The 19,700-nt window shown below is 43.2% G+C and overlaps 1 protein-coding gene across 1 annotated transcript; it reads right to left on the reverse strand.

Annotated features, from left to right (window-relative positions):
* Positions 1-254: 254 nt before the first annotated feature.
* Positions 255-19,450, reverse strand: LOC109615299 (sodium/hydrogen exchanger 9B2). The gene is made up of 12 exons (XM_034290271.1): positions 19,356-19,450; positions 18,234-18,393; positions 16,211-16,381; positions 15,723-15,865; positions 14,531-14,658; positions 10,073-10,248; positions 8,893-8,999; positions 6,385-6,534; positions 3,150-3,258; positions 1,716-1,852; positions 1,467-1,641; positions 255-481 (listed from the first exon to the last, which is right to left on the reverse strand). The coding sequence occupies exons 1-12, from the start codon at positions 19,413-19,415 to the stop codon at positions 405-407; spliced, it is 1,593 nt and encodes a 530-aa protein (XP_034146162.1). The 5' UTR covers positions 19,416-19,450; the 3' UTR covers positions 255-404.
* Between the last annotated feature and the right edge of the window lie 250 nt (positions 19,451-19,700).

The following is a 19,700-nucleotide window of genomic DNA, read 5'->3' on the forward strand; positions in this document are numbered from 1 at the left end:
ATGTTAACGATTTTACCAAATTAAAGTAGAAAAGTTAAAAAAGATATAATAAATATTATTAGCCCCCTTTGGTATCGCAACTACTGTACTGAGGACACTGGAACAGCATGATGAATTATCAGCCTGTTACATATCTAGATCTACAGAGGTATTGGTGACATGACACATAAAATCATGTAACAAGACAGCAATATGACAACAAATTATTGTTTAATTTACAGTCAATTTTTTTTTATCACAAACCATGTATGTCTAACTGACTGTAAAGGTCTCCTGATGAAGGAACCATAATAATGTGTACATCAGTAAACGGGTCACAAAGCGACTGTTCCCAAGGGGCTCCAAAGATATGGTTTGAAATTCAACTGGTCAAATAGACACTTCTTGAATGTTATTGGCTGAGCTCACATCTTGCTCTCACTAGGCTCCACCCCCTCAGATACGGTTCCCGGCAAAGTGTGTGGGGTGTTCACCACTGTGCCTGAATCAAAATAGAAAGAAAATCATTTAATACAAAGTGTAAAGCTCTGGTCCTTAATGTGGGCCTAGTCTAAATACATGGTGCTTAATGGGGCCTCTTCTGGTGACTTGGTGCTTAATGTGGACCTAGTCTAAATACATGGTGCTTAATGTGGACCTTGTTTGGTGACATGGTGCTTAATGTGGACCGTGTCTGGTCATTGAGGCTTTGCTTACACATTTGTCAAGAGATGTTAATGCTAATTTCTCTTAATTGAGTTTTGATGTCTGTTAAAGGTTTAGTAATATACTAGTACTTATACAACTACCCCCTCTGTTGTCCTGGACCTGTCAAGGATTCAGTCTGATTTAGGAGTGGTTTATTAAACTATTGATGATTTGAAACTTAATACAGTACATTATGTATTCAAATTGTTTTTACATTGTCTCAGGTGACTTCATTGTTCATTCACTAAATGGCTCTCAAAGGGAACAAGTTCCTGCGTACCAATACTTTGGCATTTGAATGGACAAGGATGTATAATTTATTCAGATGATCTGGCAAAGAAATGGAGAGAAAAATTGATATTTTCACAGAAACAGATCTAGTCTCTCCAAATAGCAGGAAGCCACAATTTGTTTATTAAGTTTTGATACACTTTACTATCTCCTGTATCAGAACATTGTTAAAGATGAGTAGACTGTTTCATTGCTCTGTTTTTGTTTACTAAACTTAACAACATGAGCATCAGAAACACCAAACTGTGGTGAAAAGTGGAGGAACCTGAGTTTACAAACCAGTTGTCAGGGTTGGTTAACACTTCCCTGAATTTCCATTGAATAATTCCTCTTTTAAGTTTAAACCACAACCTTTCTGCAACAAAACGCTTAACATCATGAGTGTGTATGTTTCACATGTGTGTTCTCAATGTGTGTGTGTGTGTATGTGTACTCACTCTGTATGCGTGTGTGTACATTTGTGTGTGTATGTGTGTGTGTGTCCTCACTCTGTGTGTGTCTTTTCAGTAGTTTGGGTCCTGCCAGGCCGATCCCCAGAGCTCCGATGGGTGCTGTAGTGAGGATGGCCAGAACCGCCACGGTCAGAACATCCAGACCATACTTCACCAGAACTTCATCCCCTGAAACACGGGCCATGTCTAGTGCTGTAGAACCTATTGCTGCCTAGAACCAAACAGGTTATAACAAGTTATAACCTACACCCGGAACCCAGGTGTAGAAACCAGCCTGTCTCTCACCTGTACGGTTGCCTTGGGAACCCAGGCCAGAGCGATGAAGAGCTTCTCTTTCAGATTGAACCCAGCGAACAGAACAACAGACAGAGTTATCAAAACCCGAACCACCAGGCCAATGGTGATACAGGCCAGACCCAGACCTGGGGAGAATAGAACCACAGACCGAGTCATCATAACCTGAACAACGTATAATGTGTATTTACCCTCTGTGTTGGGGTTCAGTGTAGATGGTGGTAGTAGTAATATAATAGTAAGAGTATGTATTTACCTACTGTGTTGGGGTTCAGTGTAGATAGTGGTAGTAGTAATATTATCGTAGTATGGTGTATTTACCTACTGTGTTGGGGTTCAGTGTAGATAGTAGTAGTAGTAATATTATAGTAGTATGGTGTATTTACCTACTATGTTGGGGTTCAGTGGAGATAGTGGTAGTAGTAATATAATAGTAGTATGGTGTATTTACCTTCTGTGTTGGGGTTCAGTGTAGATAGTGGTAGTAGTAATATAATAGTAAGAGTATGAATTTACCTACTGTGTTGGGGTTCAGTGTAGATAGTGGTAGTAGTAATATTATAGTAGTATGTTGTATTTACCTACTGTGTTGGGGTTCAGTGTAGATAGTGGTAGTAGTAATATTATAGTAGTATGGTGTATTTACCTACTGTGTTGGGGTTCAGTGTAGATAGTTGTAGTAGTAATATTATAGTACTATGGAGTATTTACCTATTGTGTTGGGATTCAGTGTAGATAGTGGTAGTAGTAATATTATAGTATTATGGTGTATTTACCTACTGTGTTGGGGTTCAGTGTAGATAGTAGTAGTAGTAATATTATAGTAGTATGGTGTATTTACCTACTATGTTGGGGTTCAGTGGAGATAGTGGTAGTAGTAATATAATAGTAGTATGGTGTATTTACCTTCTGTGTTGGGGTTCAGTGTAGATAGTGGTAGTAGTAATATAATAGTAAGAGTATGAATTTACCTACTGTGTTGGGGTTCAGTGTAGATAGTGGTAGTAGTAATATTATAGTAGTATGTTGTATTTACCTACTGTGTTGGGGTTCAGTGTAGATAGTGGTAGTAGTAATATTATAGTAGTATGGTGTATTTACCTACTGTGTTGGGGTTCAGTGTAGATAGTTGTAGTAGTAATATTATAGTACTATGGAGTATTTACCTATTGTGTTGGGATTCAGTGTAGATAGTGGTAGTAGTAATATTATAGTATTATGGTGTATTTACCTACTGTGTTGTGGTTCAGTGTAGATAGTGGTAGTAGTAATATTATAGTAGTATGGTGTATTTACCTACTGTGTTGGGGTTCAGTGTAGATGGTGGTAGTAGTAATATTATAGTAGTATGGTGTATTTACCTACTGTGTTGGGTTCAGTGTAGAAAGTGGTAGTAGTAATATTATAGTAGTATGGTGTATTTACCTACTGTGTTGGGGTTCAGTGTAGATATTGTGATCTCTGCTCCTATCAGTCCAAACAGCAGTGGCTGGAAGAAATCCCAGAACCTTCCCACTACAGCTGCTACTGGGGCCTGGAGATGTTATAAACATGTTATACACATTATAAAACTTAAACAACAAAATTATACAGTCTTTACAAAAGAGAAGATGTTTTCATGAAGACATTATAAAAACGTATAATCTCCAAAACAACACTTCAGAAAGACATCATAAACATTTAATAAGCATTTACATGTACTACCAGCATAAGTAATAAACTGCACTAGATAAAGACATTATCCAGGGTGTTTAATAGTAATTTATCAAACAGCTGGTGAACAAGCTGAACATAAACCAAAGGTAAATGAGATCCTCTAACCGATGTGTAATTGTGTTGGATATTGTCGGTTATATCGGTTTTCCTGTTAATATTTTCACCTTAAAAACCCACTACCGCAGGTGAAAATCTGTTTCAACATTTGGAGCACAAACACGTTACAGAATATGAACAGAGCATGACTCACAAAACAGAGAAACCGATAAGCGCCAAGCAACAAGTGCCTCTACAAAGCAGGTGTTGATAAAACAGCACTAATGTTGTCAAAGCTGCACAGCTGAGTGGATGGACACGGCAGCAGTGTTTTGGACACAGGCTGCACCTGGCAATCGGTAAGAGCACATCAGCTTAACAGCATTGGATTTTATAGCATTGAATATTACAATGCTATAATATTCAATAATCTAACTGGGGATATCTTGGTGGTGATAGGCTGCTATATTCTTTCTGTGTTTGTCTGTATGTTTCTTAAATGATAATGTATAATGTTTTTATAGGACATTTTTGTTCTCCTTTTCTTTGCTGTGCTGATGTTCTTGTTAAGCACATTGTTACATGTGTTTAAAAAGGTGCTATATAAATAATATTTTACTTCAGCACAATAAAATACTGTGACAACAAGAACAACAAGAAACCAGAAAAGCCTAGTTCAGCCGGCCCGCAATAGAAAACGTTGCCCTCTTGAGATTCAAACCCAGTTCGCCCACGTGAAAAGCACTGTTGTTAACCACTGCACCACGGAGCTGTACATTTACTGGGTCTATCCTGAACAAATCCTCTTTTTTAATTGGCTGTTTAACAGGTAATTAGCCATTCGTGAATGATGTTAGTCAGGTTAACGGAATCAATGTTTCTTACTAAGTTTACCTCCACCACAAAAAGCCTCTATGTATGCCGTTTGCCACTGGTCGTTTTAACAGCATATTAGCCAGTAATTAGCTTTACCAGTATCTACTAATTTACTGGAATAGTCATAAGAATTGAGCAATTGCTAGCGAGTCTGCCAAAGCTATTTCATTTCATGACATAAGAACGTATTTTTGTCTTTCATGGCAAAACAACATACATTTTTCTTTCATTCGTGAATGACATTGACATTTTGAATAACTGTAACTATCAATAAAGGTAACTTTTTTATCAAGTGAAAAGACGAGAGAATCGTAGAATCTACCAGAAATAGTCGCAATACTGTATAAACTTAAACAGTTTTATTGCGGCCCACAAGTCGCTAGACTCCATTGAGCATTGTGTTAAACTGAATAATGTTTCTTATTTAGTTTACCTCCACCACAAATAGTGTCTATGAACTGTATTGCTTTTGCCACTGGCCTTGATAACAGGTTATTAGGCAGTAAAAGGCTTACTAGTATCTACTTACTTCCTAGGAATAATCACAAGAATTTAGCAATTGCTAGCGAGACTGAAGATTAACTTTTCCATGCCAGAAACAGTCGCAATATAACCGTATACAGTTTCAGTTAAGGCTTACTATAACGTAATTACTTTAAAAATCCACCAGAAACAGTCGCACTATAACCGTAAACTGTTTTATTTCAGGCCTAATATAATGTTGATACAGGAGGTTTTAGCCAGTGAAGTTTTAGGCTATACGGAATAATTCATAGTTATTTGCTTCGCCTGCGAGGAGATACGAACTCGGTACCTGTAGTTCACAAGTCTGCTTCTTTAACCACTACGCTATTTAACAAGGGGTAGTCAGTCAGTCAGTCAGTCAGTCAGTTAGTCACTCACTCGGTAAGAGAGATTTGCTCTTCTTGGTCGGCTCTGCTTACAAAGTCCGACAAAACTGTTCATAAAGCACCTTTCTTAATGTTACTGTGTGCTTGATATTACAATGTTACAATGTAAACTTCACATTAAAAACAAAGCAAAAAACACAAGAATCTAAATAATCGTTCAGTAATCGTAATCAAGGTTAAATGTTCAATTAATCGTGATTTTGATGTTTAGGCCTATAGACTACCATGGCCTTGTCAGATCCTTTTATTTAGTTAATAAAAAGAGGAGGGTGAAATGCTCTGAAGCAGGATGTGACCTCTGCAACTGACTCCCAACCCCACACCCCTGTCCCTCAAACTCCTCCCCTCTCCCAACCCCACACCCCTGTCCCTCAAACTCCTCCCCTCTCCCAACCCCACACCCCTGTCCCTCAAACTCCTCCCCTCTCCCAACCCCACACCCCTGTCCCTCAAACTCCTCCCCTCTCCCAACCCCACACCCCTGTCCCTCAAACTCCTCCCCTCTCCCAACCCCACACCCCTGTCCCTCAAACTCCTCCCCTCTCCCAACCCCACACCCCTGTCCCTCAAACTCCTCCCCTCTCCCAACCCCATACCCCTGTCCCTCAAACTCCTCCCCTCTCCCAACCCCACACCCCTGTCCCTCAAACTCACTCACCTCCCCCCTACCAATCTTTTTTTAACTAGTTTTGTTAAGGGGGTTTCATTTATTTCAAGCATGGTAGACATTTTTGTTTATCAAATGGTCAGAAATAACATGTAAATGCATATATTTCTGTCATAAGGTTACTCATTGCCTTTAATGTACGCAAACCAATCATGCTTACTGTCGTGCGTAATCACCCCCAGAAGGGCTGTTCTGAGCCAGGAACAACCCTGCATTATCATCTGTTATAAACCACAACAGCTGCTAGAGCTCGGAAATAACTTGATTTTGTACTTTATAATGCTTCATAAACAACCAGTAGACAAACAATAGACAAGTTATAATACCAGTGTAATATAAAAACCTATTAATGATGTTAAGAACATTACACTCCTTGGAAAGAGGAAAGGCATCATAAATATTTACTAATTATTACTGTACATATGTACTTCCTGCATAGGTTACTGACACTAACCTTCTCTGTCCCCCAGCCCAGGGAAGCTAGGAAGGCCATGACCAGAGTACAGAGACCTCCTGCTCCAGGGAAACCAGCCACTCGACTCCCAAACACAGCAAAGACAGCCAGACCCAGCAACATGGCACTCCTCCTCAGAACCACATCCTCCTGGGGAGACCAAAGACAGATGGAGGGAGACAAGAGTGAGTTAAATTCAAAAAGACATTTTCACATTTTGACCAGAAGATGGTGTTGTAAGACCAGTTACATTTCAAATAAACATAAATGTTTTTCCAGACACACTACTGTTATAACTCAGCTCAGTCCCAGACACACTACTGTTATAACTCAGCTAAGTCCCAGACACACTACTGTTATAACTCAGCCCCAGATGCATGTGACTGTCATAGGTTGGAACACACCATACAACCCTCAACTGGACAAATCTATAACCCCTCCCCACATACACACATAACCTTCAACTGGACAAATCTATAACCCCTCCCCACATACACACACAACCCTCAACTGGACAAATCTATTACCCCTCCCCACATACACACACAACCCTCAACTGGATAAATCTATAACCCCTCCCCACATACACACACAACCCTCAACTGGACAAATCTATAACCCCTCCCCACATTCACACACAACCCTCAACTGGACAAATATATTACCCCTCCCCACATACACACACAACCCTCAACTGGATAAATCTATAACCCCTCCCCACATACACACACAACCCTCAACTGGACAAATCTATAACCCCTCCCCACATACACACACAACCCTCAACTGTACAAATCTATAACCCCTCCCCACATAAACACACAACCCTCAACTGGACAAATCTATAACCCCTCCCCACATACACACACAACCCTCAACTGGACATATCTATAACCCCTCCCCACATACACACACAACCCTCAACTGGATAAATCTATAACCCCTCCCCACATACACACACAACCCTCAACTGGACACATCTATAACCCCTCCCCACATACACACACAACCCTCAACTGGACAAATCTATAACCCCTCCCCACATACACACAACCCTCAACTGGACAAATCTATAACCCCTCCCCACATACACACACAATCCTCAACTGGACAAATCTATAACCCCTCCCCACATACACACACAACCCTCAACTGGACAAATCTATAACCTCTCCCCAAATACACACAACCCTCAACTGGATAAATCTATAACCCCTCCCCACATACACACACAACCCTCAACTGGACAAATCTATAACCTCTCCCCAAATACACACACAACCCTCAACTGGATAAATCTATAACCCCTCCCCACATACACACACACAACCCTCAACTGGACAAATCTATAACCCCTCCCCAGATACACACACAACCATCAACTGGACAAATCTATAACCCCTCCCCACATACACACAACCCTCAACTGGATAAATCTATAACCCCTCCCCACATACACACACACAACCCTTAACTGGACAAATCTATAACCCCTCCCCACATACACACACAACCCTCAACTAGACAAATCTATAACCCCTCCCCACATACACACACAACCCTCAACTGGACAAATCTATAACCCCTCCCCACATACACACACAACCCTCAACTGGACAAATCTATAACCCCTCCCCACATACACACACAACCCTCAACTGGACAAATCTATAACCCCTCCCCACATACACACACAACCCTCAACTGGACAAATCTATAACCCCTCCCCACATACACACAACCCTCACCTGGACAAATCTATAACCCCTCCCCACATACACACATAACCCTTAACTGTACAAATCTATAACCCCTCCCCACATATACACAACCCTCAACTGGACAAATCTATAACCCCTCCCCACATACACACACAACCCTCAACTGGACAAATCTATAACCCCTCCCCACATACACACACAACCCTCAACTAGACATATCTATAACCCCTCCCCACATAGACACACAACCCTCAACTGGACAAATCTATAACCATATAATCATAGCCAAGACCTTACATGTAACTCAACCAAATCCAGATGTTATTATTCAACTTAGTCCCAAAACACACACAATGTTATCACTGCTCACAATATACCAGACTAATTCCTAACCAGAACCTTAACACTTAAAATGAACCAGGCTTTTTCTATTTTTAAGGACAGGCCAAATGTTCTCAGCTTGCCATCTTTCCCATGATTAACTGTCCTTGAGAATGATGAGGTACTGTAAAACAAGAACACATACTTACAAGACACATACAGAACACAAACAAGACAGCCCCAAGACAAACAACACACACAGATCGCACACACAATACAAACAACACAACCCAAAGACACACAACACACCCCAAAGACACACAACACCCCCCCAAGACAAACAACACCCCCCCAAGACAAACAACACACCCCCAAGACAAACAACACACCCCCAAGACAAACAACACACACAGAACACACACAACACAAACAACACACCCCAAAGACACACAACACACAGTCTTACTTGGTCCCTGCTGGGGAAGAAACGAAGGAAAACTCCAATAATTATTCCAATGATCGTTCCTCCTCCTACCTCCAGTATCCCCCGACCCAGATTATACAGACTAGAACCTGTAGAGAGACAGACAGATTATACAGACTAGAACCTGTAGAGACAGACAGATTATACAGATTAGAACCTGTTGAGACAGACAGATTATACAGACTAGAACCTGTAGAGAGACAGACAGATTATACAGACTAGAACCTGTAGAGAGACAGACAGATTATACAGACTAGAACCTGTAGAGAGACAGACAGATTATACAGACTAGAACCTGTAGAGAGACAGACAGATTATACAGACTAGAACCTGTAGAGACAGACAGATTATACAGACTAGAACCTGTAGAGACAGACAGATTATACAGACTAGAACCTGTAGAGACAGACAGATTATACAGACTAGAACCTGTAGGGAGAGAGACAGATTATACAGACTAGAACCTGTAGAGACAGACAGATTATACAGACTAGAACCTGTAGAGAGACAGACAGATTATACAGACTAGAAACCTATAGAGAGACAGACAGATTATACAGACTAGAACCTATAGAGAGACAGACAGATTATACAAACTAGAACCTGTAGGGAGACAGACAGATTATACCAACTAGAACCTGTGGTGGAGACAGACAGGTTATACCAACTAGAACCAGTAGGGAGAGACTAATCCAACTAGAACCAGTAGGACGACAGACAGGTAAAACCAACTACAAACCTGTGGGGGAGACAGACATGTTAAACCCACTACAACCTGTAGGGGAAACAGACAGGTTATATCAACTACAACATTTGAGGGGGACAGACAGTTTAATCCAACCAAAACTGGTAGGGAAAGACAGACAGGAAAAATAATAATAAAATTATACACGCAATACAGATTGAACGGACCTTTGGTGTAAACCGGATATTTGGTGTAACCAGAACATATACACTTCTCCAGATAACAACCATAAAGAGTCTCTAGAGCACAACACGGCAGGGCAACCATGTCCAACTTCCCTTAAACCATCACATGAGACAATTGGCATCACCCATTCGCAGGACTCCCGGATAACTATTTGTAACAACCAGGATGACAACCCGGGTTGCAATGAAGATGCAGTGCTTCTATACATTTTATCTCACTGTGTTCAATCACCTGAAGCGAAGGCCACACCCAGACAGGTCGTGAACCCTGTGATGGCCAGGATGTCATCAAAACTCCCAGCAGCCATCAGGAGGGTGGGGATTCCCTTCTCCACCCCATAACCATCCTTCTGGAGCAACAACATGGAGGGAACGACCACCGCTGGAGAAACAGCACTCAGGACAAACCTAGAGACAGAGACAGACAGCACTTAGGACAAACCTACAGACAGAGACAGACAGCACTCAGGACAAACCTACAGACAGAGACAGACAGCACTCAGGACAAACCTACAGTCACAGACAGCACTCAGGACAAACCTAGGGACAGAGACAGAGAGAACTCAGAACAAACCTACAGACAGAGACAGACAGCACTCAGGACAAACCTACAGTCACAGACAGCACTCAGGACAAACCTACAGACAGAGACAGAGAGAACTCAGAACAAACCTACAGACAGAGACAGACAGCACTCAGGACAAACCTACAGAAAGAAAGACAGACAGCTCTCAGGACAAACCTACAGAAAGAAAGACAGACAGCTCTCAGGACAAACCTACAGACAGAGAAAGCCAGCACTCAGGACAAAGTTACAGAAAGAGACAGACAGCATTCCCAGACAAACCTACAGACAAAGAGACAAACCTACAGACAGAGACAGACAGCTCTCAGAACAAACCTTCAGATAGAGAGACAAACCTACAGACAAAGACAGACAGCTCTCAGAATAAACATACAGAAAGAGAAAGACAGCACTCAGGACAAAGTTACAGAAAGAGACAGACAGCATTCAAGACAAACCTACCGACAGAGACAGACAGCACTCAGGACAAACCTACAGACAAAGAGACAAACCTAAAGACAGAGAGACAGGCAGCACTCAGGAAAAACCTACAGACAGAAACAGCCAGCTCTCAGGACAAACCAACAGACAGAGAGACAAACCTACAGACAGAGACAGACAGCTCTCATGACAAACCTACAGACAGAGACAGACAGCTCTCAGCACAAACCTACAGACAGAGACAGACAGCACTCAGGACAAACCTACAGACAGAGACAGACAGCACTCAGGACAAACCTAGAGTCAGAGAAAGACAGCAAACTCAGACAGAAAGACAGATGGGAAAGAGAGGAAGAGATAGAGAAACACCAAGTAGATGAGCTGTTAAATATAGAGTTAGAGTTCCGCAAAAATGTATGTATTGTTGGGATCGTAAGAAAATCCATACTTAAATTGGTTTTATCGTAAAATAAATTCATACCTAAAGCATTAAATGTAAATGTGAAATTACATCTGTTAAAGTAAAAACACCCTGTTACCATGAAGGACTAATATTTTTTGGTTGTACAATCTGGGGTTTTGGCAGTTTAATCACATCCTCTCCAAATACGTACTGTCTGGGAGTGCTAATGTAACAGCCACAGGCAGTGTGAACAACAGGACATCAGGGAAACTGGAAATAGGTCTCCTGCAAGATATCAATTCAAAAGGCTCTTCTGTCTTCATGCATGCATAGTGCCAACAGATTTTTACGTACTTAGTCCATGTGTGTAACTGTAATTGAGTATACGTTTTATGTTTAATGAAAAATCATCCATCATCTTCCGCTTATCCGGGGCCGGGTCACAGGGGCAGCAGTCTAAGCAGAGATGCCCAGACTTCCATCTCCCCAGACACTTCCTCCAGCTCTTCCGGGGGGACACCGAGGCGTTCCCAGGCCAGCCGGGAGACATAGTCCCTCCAGCGTGTCCTAGGTCTTCCCCGGGGTCTCCTCCCAGTGGGACGGGACCGGAACACCTTCCCAGGAAGGCGTTCCGGAGGCATCCGAAACAGATGCCCAAGCCACCTCAGCTGACCCGTCTGTCAATCTCCCATTCCATCCTTCCCTCACTCGTGAACAAGACCCCTAGAGACTTAAACTCCTCCACTTGAGGCAGGGACTCTCCACCAACCTGAAGTGGGCAAGCAACCCTTTTCCGACTGAGGACCATGGCCTCGGAATTGGAGGTACTGATTCTCATCCCCACCGCTTCACACTCAGCTGCAAACCGTCCCAGTGCATGCTGAAGGTCCTGGCTTGAAGGGGCCAACACGACAACATCATCCGCATTTTGTCTCTCTGCTTTTTAATGAAAAATCACTTAAAATGTATTATTGTCTAGGTCTACACACTCCCAAATACTCAAACAGTGTTGCAGTGAGGTCAGCTGTCAGGGCAAACCATCAGCCCTGCCCTAGATCACCCCAACACAGCCCACTTCCTAGTTCACCCGAACACAGCCCACTTCCTAGATCACCCGAACGCAGCCCACTTCTTAGATCACCCGAACGCAGCCCACTTCCTAGATCACCCGAACGCAGCCCACTTCCTAGATCACCCGAACGCAGCCCACTTCCTAGATCACACGAACGCAGCCCACTTCCTAGATCACCCGAACGCAGCCCACTTCCTAGATCATCCGAACACAGCCCACTTCCTAGATCATGCGAACACAGCCTACTAATTGATTCAGGGGCAGCGTGTGATTTTATTGACTTTCAGTTTGCCCAACAACAGGGATTGGAACTAATCCTGATTCATTCACCCCTAGAGATCAACGCCCTGAATGGCCAACCGTTGGTCACGGGCCTAGAGACACACCAAACCGCTGAACTCAACCTGCGAATAGGAATTCTCCATCAAGAAACCATCCAGATCAAGAAACCATCCAACTACAATCCCATCCTACAATCCCCAAAATAATCTCTGGTCCTCGGTTACCCCATGGCTCAGTCATCACAATCCCACCATGTCCTGGCGACAGGGGGAGTGAACATTCTGACGTTCTACCTGTTTCACCCACTGCCTCAGCGTTTCCTGTCGATCCACTTCAATCGAAAGGTTCACTACAGCCGTTCCAACCTCCATCCCATTAGAGTACGAACAGTTCAATGTGTTCAATAAAGAAAAGGCTTCCTCTCTGCCACCCCACCGTCCGTGGAACTGGGCCACAGACCTGCTACCAGGGGCAGCCCCCCCCCCACATCTCAGAGGACCTCTCCTGGACTCTCAACCCTGGTCAAAAGGACGTAACAGTGCCTGTACGTTTTGAGGAGGCTGAAAAAGGCCTGCCTGTCCTCCAAGATCCTTGTGAACTTCTACCGCTGCACAATCAAGAGCATTTTGACAAACTGTGCCACAGTGTGGTTTGGTGAATGCTCTGTGGGTAACTGGAAGGCCCTACATCGGGTGGTGGAAACCGCCCAACACATCACTGGTGTCCAGCTCCCAACCATCGTAGACCTCCAGTGGTTCTGCTTGCTCTGGATCTCAGAAAAGTGCGATGATTGGTTATCATTGGCTGCTGACAACATTGAGTTTAAGCTAAGAGTGCAGGTGTAAATCCCAGGGTGATCACAGGGTTTTCACAGTTGTGTACGTGCATTTACCTGCCTGGGGTTTCTGCAATGTTGGTGGTTGTGGAACAAAACAGTATTTTAATGTATGTGTGAAAAGCTACGGATATATTTGTATATACAATAATGTCAATACCCGTTTTTTCAACAATGTTTTGAAGCAATAAAAAATATGAATAAAACGATCCTGAATGGATAATTCATAAATTGGAATGACTGAATATCTGACAAACATTTAGTGTGTAATGTAGAGATGTAGCCCAATTATATTAAAGTAGAAAGCAATGGTTTAGAAACCCTTTACAGAGGCACTATTCATAACCCATAAGGTAAAATGCAAATTCTTTATTTTTTCCAGCTATGTAAACTCTAACATTCATTGATCCCGCAACAGTTGTTCAATTGGTTATATATTTGTTTTCTATTGATTCTTAATATGAAAGTAATCTAAAAAGTAAGTTAATTAATCTAAACCTTAACGCTACTGATTACATATCTGGACAGGTGACTTGTTACTTTAACGGATTACATTTCAAAAGTAACCTAACCATCCCTGAATGCATTATAGCCTACTGGTGTAATGTCGTTATGCAGTCTTAGAAACCAGCTAAGGACTTTTATTTTGAACAGGAAATCAAGAATTGCAACACTATGTTAGAGTACTAGACTAGATGTCCAACCTGTTGCTAGATTTACAGCGTCGAAGAGTAATGTTTGGGTCAAATCTTTGCAGATGCCATATTACTGACAAGTTTGTACATGGGAAAACGATCCGTAAACAAATAAACAGAGACGGAAAGTACGAATTCAACATTTCGAAAGTCGTAAAAGGGTGTTTGTACTTTCACAGATCTAATTTCATGCTTATGTTTCATTTTTTACGTATGACTGTCATACCAGTTTACGAATGGATTTTCTTATGATCGTAACAATAAGTACACTTTACCGTTTGACAGATCTCTAACTCCATATTTAAAGCTTTGTCTCAATTGTCTTATGGTGTGATTGTGTGTATGACATCTGTCTCCACATGGTTATCAGAATATATTGTTTTTGTGTTTTTTTTACCCCAGTATGAATGCCCAGATCCAGGGCAGGCCCATCAGGAAGTGTGACATCACAGCTACTGTTGAGGCCTCCACTGTACACGGTCCAACTGCCACTCGCAAACACACCGCCTTGAGCTTGCTGAGAGCCTGGAGAACACACACACACACACACATACACACCGCCTTGAGCCTGCTGAGAGCCTGGAGAACACACACACACCGCCTTGAGCCTGCTGAGAGCCTGGAGAACACACACACACCGCCTTGAGCCTGCTGAGAGCCTGGAGAACACACACACCGCCTTGAGCCTGCTGAGAGCCTGGAGAACAAACACACACACACAAACATACACACCGCCTTGAGCCTGCTGAGAGCCTGGAGAACACACACACACCACCTTGAGCCTGCTGAGAGCCTGGAGATCACACACACAAACACACACAAACACACCGCTTGAGCCTGCTGAGAGCCTGGAGAACACACACACACACCGCCTTGAGCCTGCTGAGAGCCTGGAGAACAAACACACGCACACAAACATACACACCGCCTTGAGCCTGCTGAGAGCCTGGAGAACACACACACACCACCTTGAGCCTGCTGAGAGCCTGGAGATCACACACACAAACACACACAAACACACCGCCTTGAGCCTGCTGAAAGCCTGGAGAACACACACACAAACACACACACACCGCCTTGAGCCTGCTGAGAGCCTGGAGAACACACACACAAAAACACACACACACCCCCTTGAGCCTGCTGAGAGCCTGGAGAACACACAAACACACACACACACACACACACACCGCCTTAAGCCTGCTGAGAGCCTGGAGAACACACACACAAACACACCGCCTTGAGCCTGCTGAGAGCCTGGAGAACACACACACACACAAGCATACACACACACACCGCCTTGAGCCTGCTGAGAGCCTGGACAACACACACACAAACACACACACACCACCTTGAGCCTGCTGAGAGCCTGGAGAACACACACACACACAAACACACACACACACCGCCTTGAGCCTGCTAAGAACCTGGAGAACACACACACACATACACATACACACTTCCTTGAGCCTGCTGAGAGCCTGGAGAACACACACACACCACCTTGAGCCTGCTGAGAGCCTGGAGAACACACACACACCACCTTGAGAACAAACACATGTTAAACCTTTAGCAATGGAACTTCTTTGTACCGTGGGATCCAGGCCCAGTCCAGCACGGGTCAGTATGATGGCCAGAGCGATGTTCCTCAGAGACGCTGACCAGGCCTGCTCAATGTGGACCACATCTGTTACATACGGGACGTTACGGAGAAGGAGACCTGCTGTTAACATACCTGAACACACACAAAACATCCGTTAGATACTGTACAGGACATCATGGAAGACACCTGCTGGTAACATACCTGACACCCACAAAACATCCATTACATATGAGACGTTACAGAGAATGAGACATTTTAGTAACATACCTGAAACACAACTCACACATACCACTACATAAATACTTCATAATAAACATCCTCTACTGTTCAGAGAAATACTGGATCCCTCAATTAGCTACAACTACTGTGCCTAGTTGGATGATACCAAGTAGTGGTGAGAAAGGGGGGTGTTGGTGATTGGATCATACCAACTCGTGGTGGGAAAGAGAGGGGAGTGAGTTGGAAGTTGGACCATACCAAGTAGAGGTGGGAACGGGGGGAGTCTTGGTAGTTGGATCAGTCCAACCAGTTTTCCTCCACACACAGCAGAGAGAAACAAGATGATGATGCTAAACAGATTCCCCCCTGGATAGCACTCCTTCCCAGTGATGGACCAGACCACCCCAAACAACAATGCTGCTATAACCACTGGAGAGATAGAGGACAACAGGGTTAACACACATATAACCACTGGAGAGATAGAGGACAACAGGATTAACACACATATAACCACTGGACAGATTGAGGACAACAGGGTTAACACACATATAACCACTGGAGAGATAGAGGACAACAGGATTAACACACATATAACCACTGGAGAGATAGAGGACAACAGGGTTAACAAACATATAACCACTGGAGAGATAGAGGACAAAGGGTTAACACACATGTAACCACTGGAGAGATAGAGGACAACAGGGTTAACACACAAATAACCACTGGAGAGATAGAGGACAACAGGGTTAACACACATATAACCACTGGAGAGATAGAGGACAACAGGGTTAACACACATATAACCACTGGAAAGATAGAGGACAACAGGGTTAATTCACATATAACCACTGGACAGATAGAGGACAACAGGGTTAACAAACATATAACCACTGGAGAGATAGAGGACAACAGGGTTAACACACATATAACCACTGGAGAGATAGAGGACAACAGGGTTAACACACATATAACCACTGGAAAGATAGAGGACAACAGGGTTAACACACATATAACCACTGGAAAGATAGAGGACAACAGGGTTAATTCACATATAACCACTGGACAGATAGAGGACAACAGGGTTAACGAACATATAACCACTGGAGAGATAGAGGACAACAGGGTTAACACACATATAACCACTGGAGAGATAGAGGACAACAGGGTTAACACACCTATAACCACTGGAAAGATAGAGGACAACAGGGTTAACAAACATATAACCACTGGAGAGATAGAGGACAACAGGGTTAACACACATATAACCACTGGAGAGATAGAGGACAACAGGGTTAACACACATAAAACCACTGGAGAGATAGAGGACAACAGGGTTAATTCACATATAACCACTGGACAGATTGAGGACAAAAGGGTTAACACACATATAACCACTGGAGAGATAGAGGACAACAGGGTTAACACACATATAACCACTGGAAAGATAGAGGACAACAGGGTTAATTCACATATAACCACTGGAGAGATAGAGGACAACAGGGATAACACACATATAACCACTGGAGAGATAGAGGACAACAATGTTAACACAGACATAACCACTGGAGAGATAGAGGACAACAGGGTTAACACACATATAACCACTGGAGAGATAGAGGACAACAGGGTTAATTCACATATAACCACTGGACAGATTGAGGAAAACAGGGATAACACACATATAACCACTGGAGAGATAGAGGACAACAGGGTTAACACACCTATAACCACTGGAAAGATAGAGGACAACAGGGTTAACAAACATATAACCACTGGAGAGATAGAGGACAAAAGGGTTAACACACATATAACCACTGGAGAGATAGAGGACAACAGGGTTAACACACAAATAACCACTGGACAGATTGAGGACAACAGGGTTAACACACATATAACCACTGGAGAGATAGAGGACAACAATGTTAACACACACAACATGATGATGAAGATTACAGTTATGATGGTAATTTAAGGATGAGTGATAATTAAGATTTTAGTGATGATGGTGATGGTAAGCATCTGTGATTTTGGTGGTGATGATGATGAAGATTACAATGATGACGGTCATTATAGAATGAGTGCTGATGATGATGATGCTTATAGTGATTATGGTTTTGAGGATGAGTTATGATGATGATGATAATTACAGTGAAAATTATTATGTAAGGATGACTGATGATGATGATTACTGTAATGATGATGATTACAGTGATGATGATGTTACAGTGATGATGGTGACGGTAAGCGTCCGTGATGATGGTGCTGATGAAGTCAACAGTACCTGTAGTGATGAGATAGGCCACTAGGCCTGATGGAGCCTTTAAACAGTGCTTCAGTCGAGAGCTCTGGAAGGAGGTGGGTTTAGAACCTTCCACTGTGATGATGTCATCACACTGCGTCTCTGCTCCAGTGGTGTACTCACCCTTAGCCCTGCCCACTGCCTGTTGGTTCAGAGGTTGGGGATCAGGGGTCAGGTCAAAATGATATACATGGCAGATATTCATGACAACAACATTTTTAAACTTTAATAATTAGTGTGGTTAACGTTAAGAGTCCAGTGTCATGAGGAAGTGTAGAACATAGACCCAGAAACACACACAGACAGACAGACAGTATGACATAGACCCAGACACACAGACAGACAGACAGACAGTATGACATAGACCCAGACACACAGACAGACAGACAGACAGTATGACATAGACCCAGATACACACACAGACAGACAGACAGTATGACATAGACCCAGACACACAGACAGACAGACAGACAGTATGACAGACCCAGACACACAGACAGACAGACAGACAGACAGACAGACACACAGTATGACATAGACCCAGAAACACGCACAGACAGACAGACAGACAGAATGACATAGATCCAGAGACACAGACAGACAGTATGACATAGACCCAGAAACACAGACAGACAGACAGTATGACATAGACCCAGACACACAGACAGACAGACAGTATGACAGACCCAGACACACAGACAGACAGACAGACAGACACACAGTATGACATAGACCCAGAAACACGCACAGACAGACAGACAGACAGAATGACATAGATCCAGAGACACAGACAGACAGTATGACATAGACCCAGAAACACGCACAGACAGACAGACAGACAGAATGAATAGATCCAGAGACACAGACAGACAGACAGACAGACTGGAAGGGAAGGCAGGTACACAGCCAGACAGAGAAACAGGCCAGAGAGAGACAGAGAAGCAGAAAGTCAGGTTAGAAGGCAGATAGATAGAATGGCAGACAGACAGAGACACAGACCTAGCGACAGACAGACAGATAGATAGATAGATAGATAGAGAGAGACATGCAAAGAGACAGGAAAGGCATTAAGACAGACACAGACAGACAGACATCCTACAGTACCTCAAAGTGTGGTTTTAAGTCCTCCTCCATCCGAGAGTATCTCCTACTGTCAGTCTCCATCTCTGAGTCCCACTGACAGACAGGCACAGACACTTACAGACAAACTACTCTGGCTGAAATACACAGACAGATACTTAAAGACAGACAGTCGGACAGACAGAAAGACAGAAAAATACAGACTCTATCTAAAAGACACAGACAGATAGACTATCTGAAAGACACAGACAGACAGATACAGACACGGTCTGAAAGACACAGACAGACAGATACAGACACAGTCTGAAAGACACAGAGGGCGTCTGATCACTCACACTCTCTGACACGACCCGGGATCTCTGACAGACA

This window comes from Esox lucius, chromosome 24 (genome assembly GCF_011004845.1).
Source record: "Esox lucius isolate fEsoLuc1 chromosome 24, fEsoLuc1.pri, whole genome shotgun sequence".
NCBI classification, from domain to species: domain Eukaryota; kingdom Metazoa; phylum Chordata; class Actinopteri; order Esociformes; family Esocidae; genus Esox; species Esox lucius.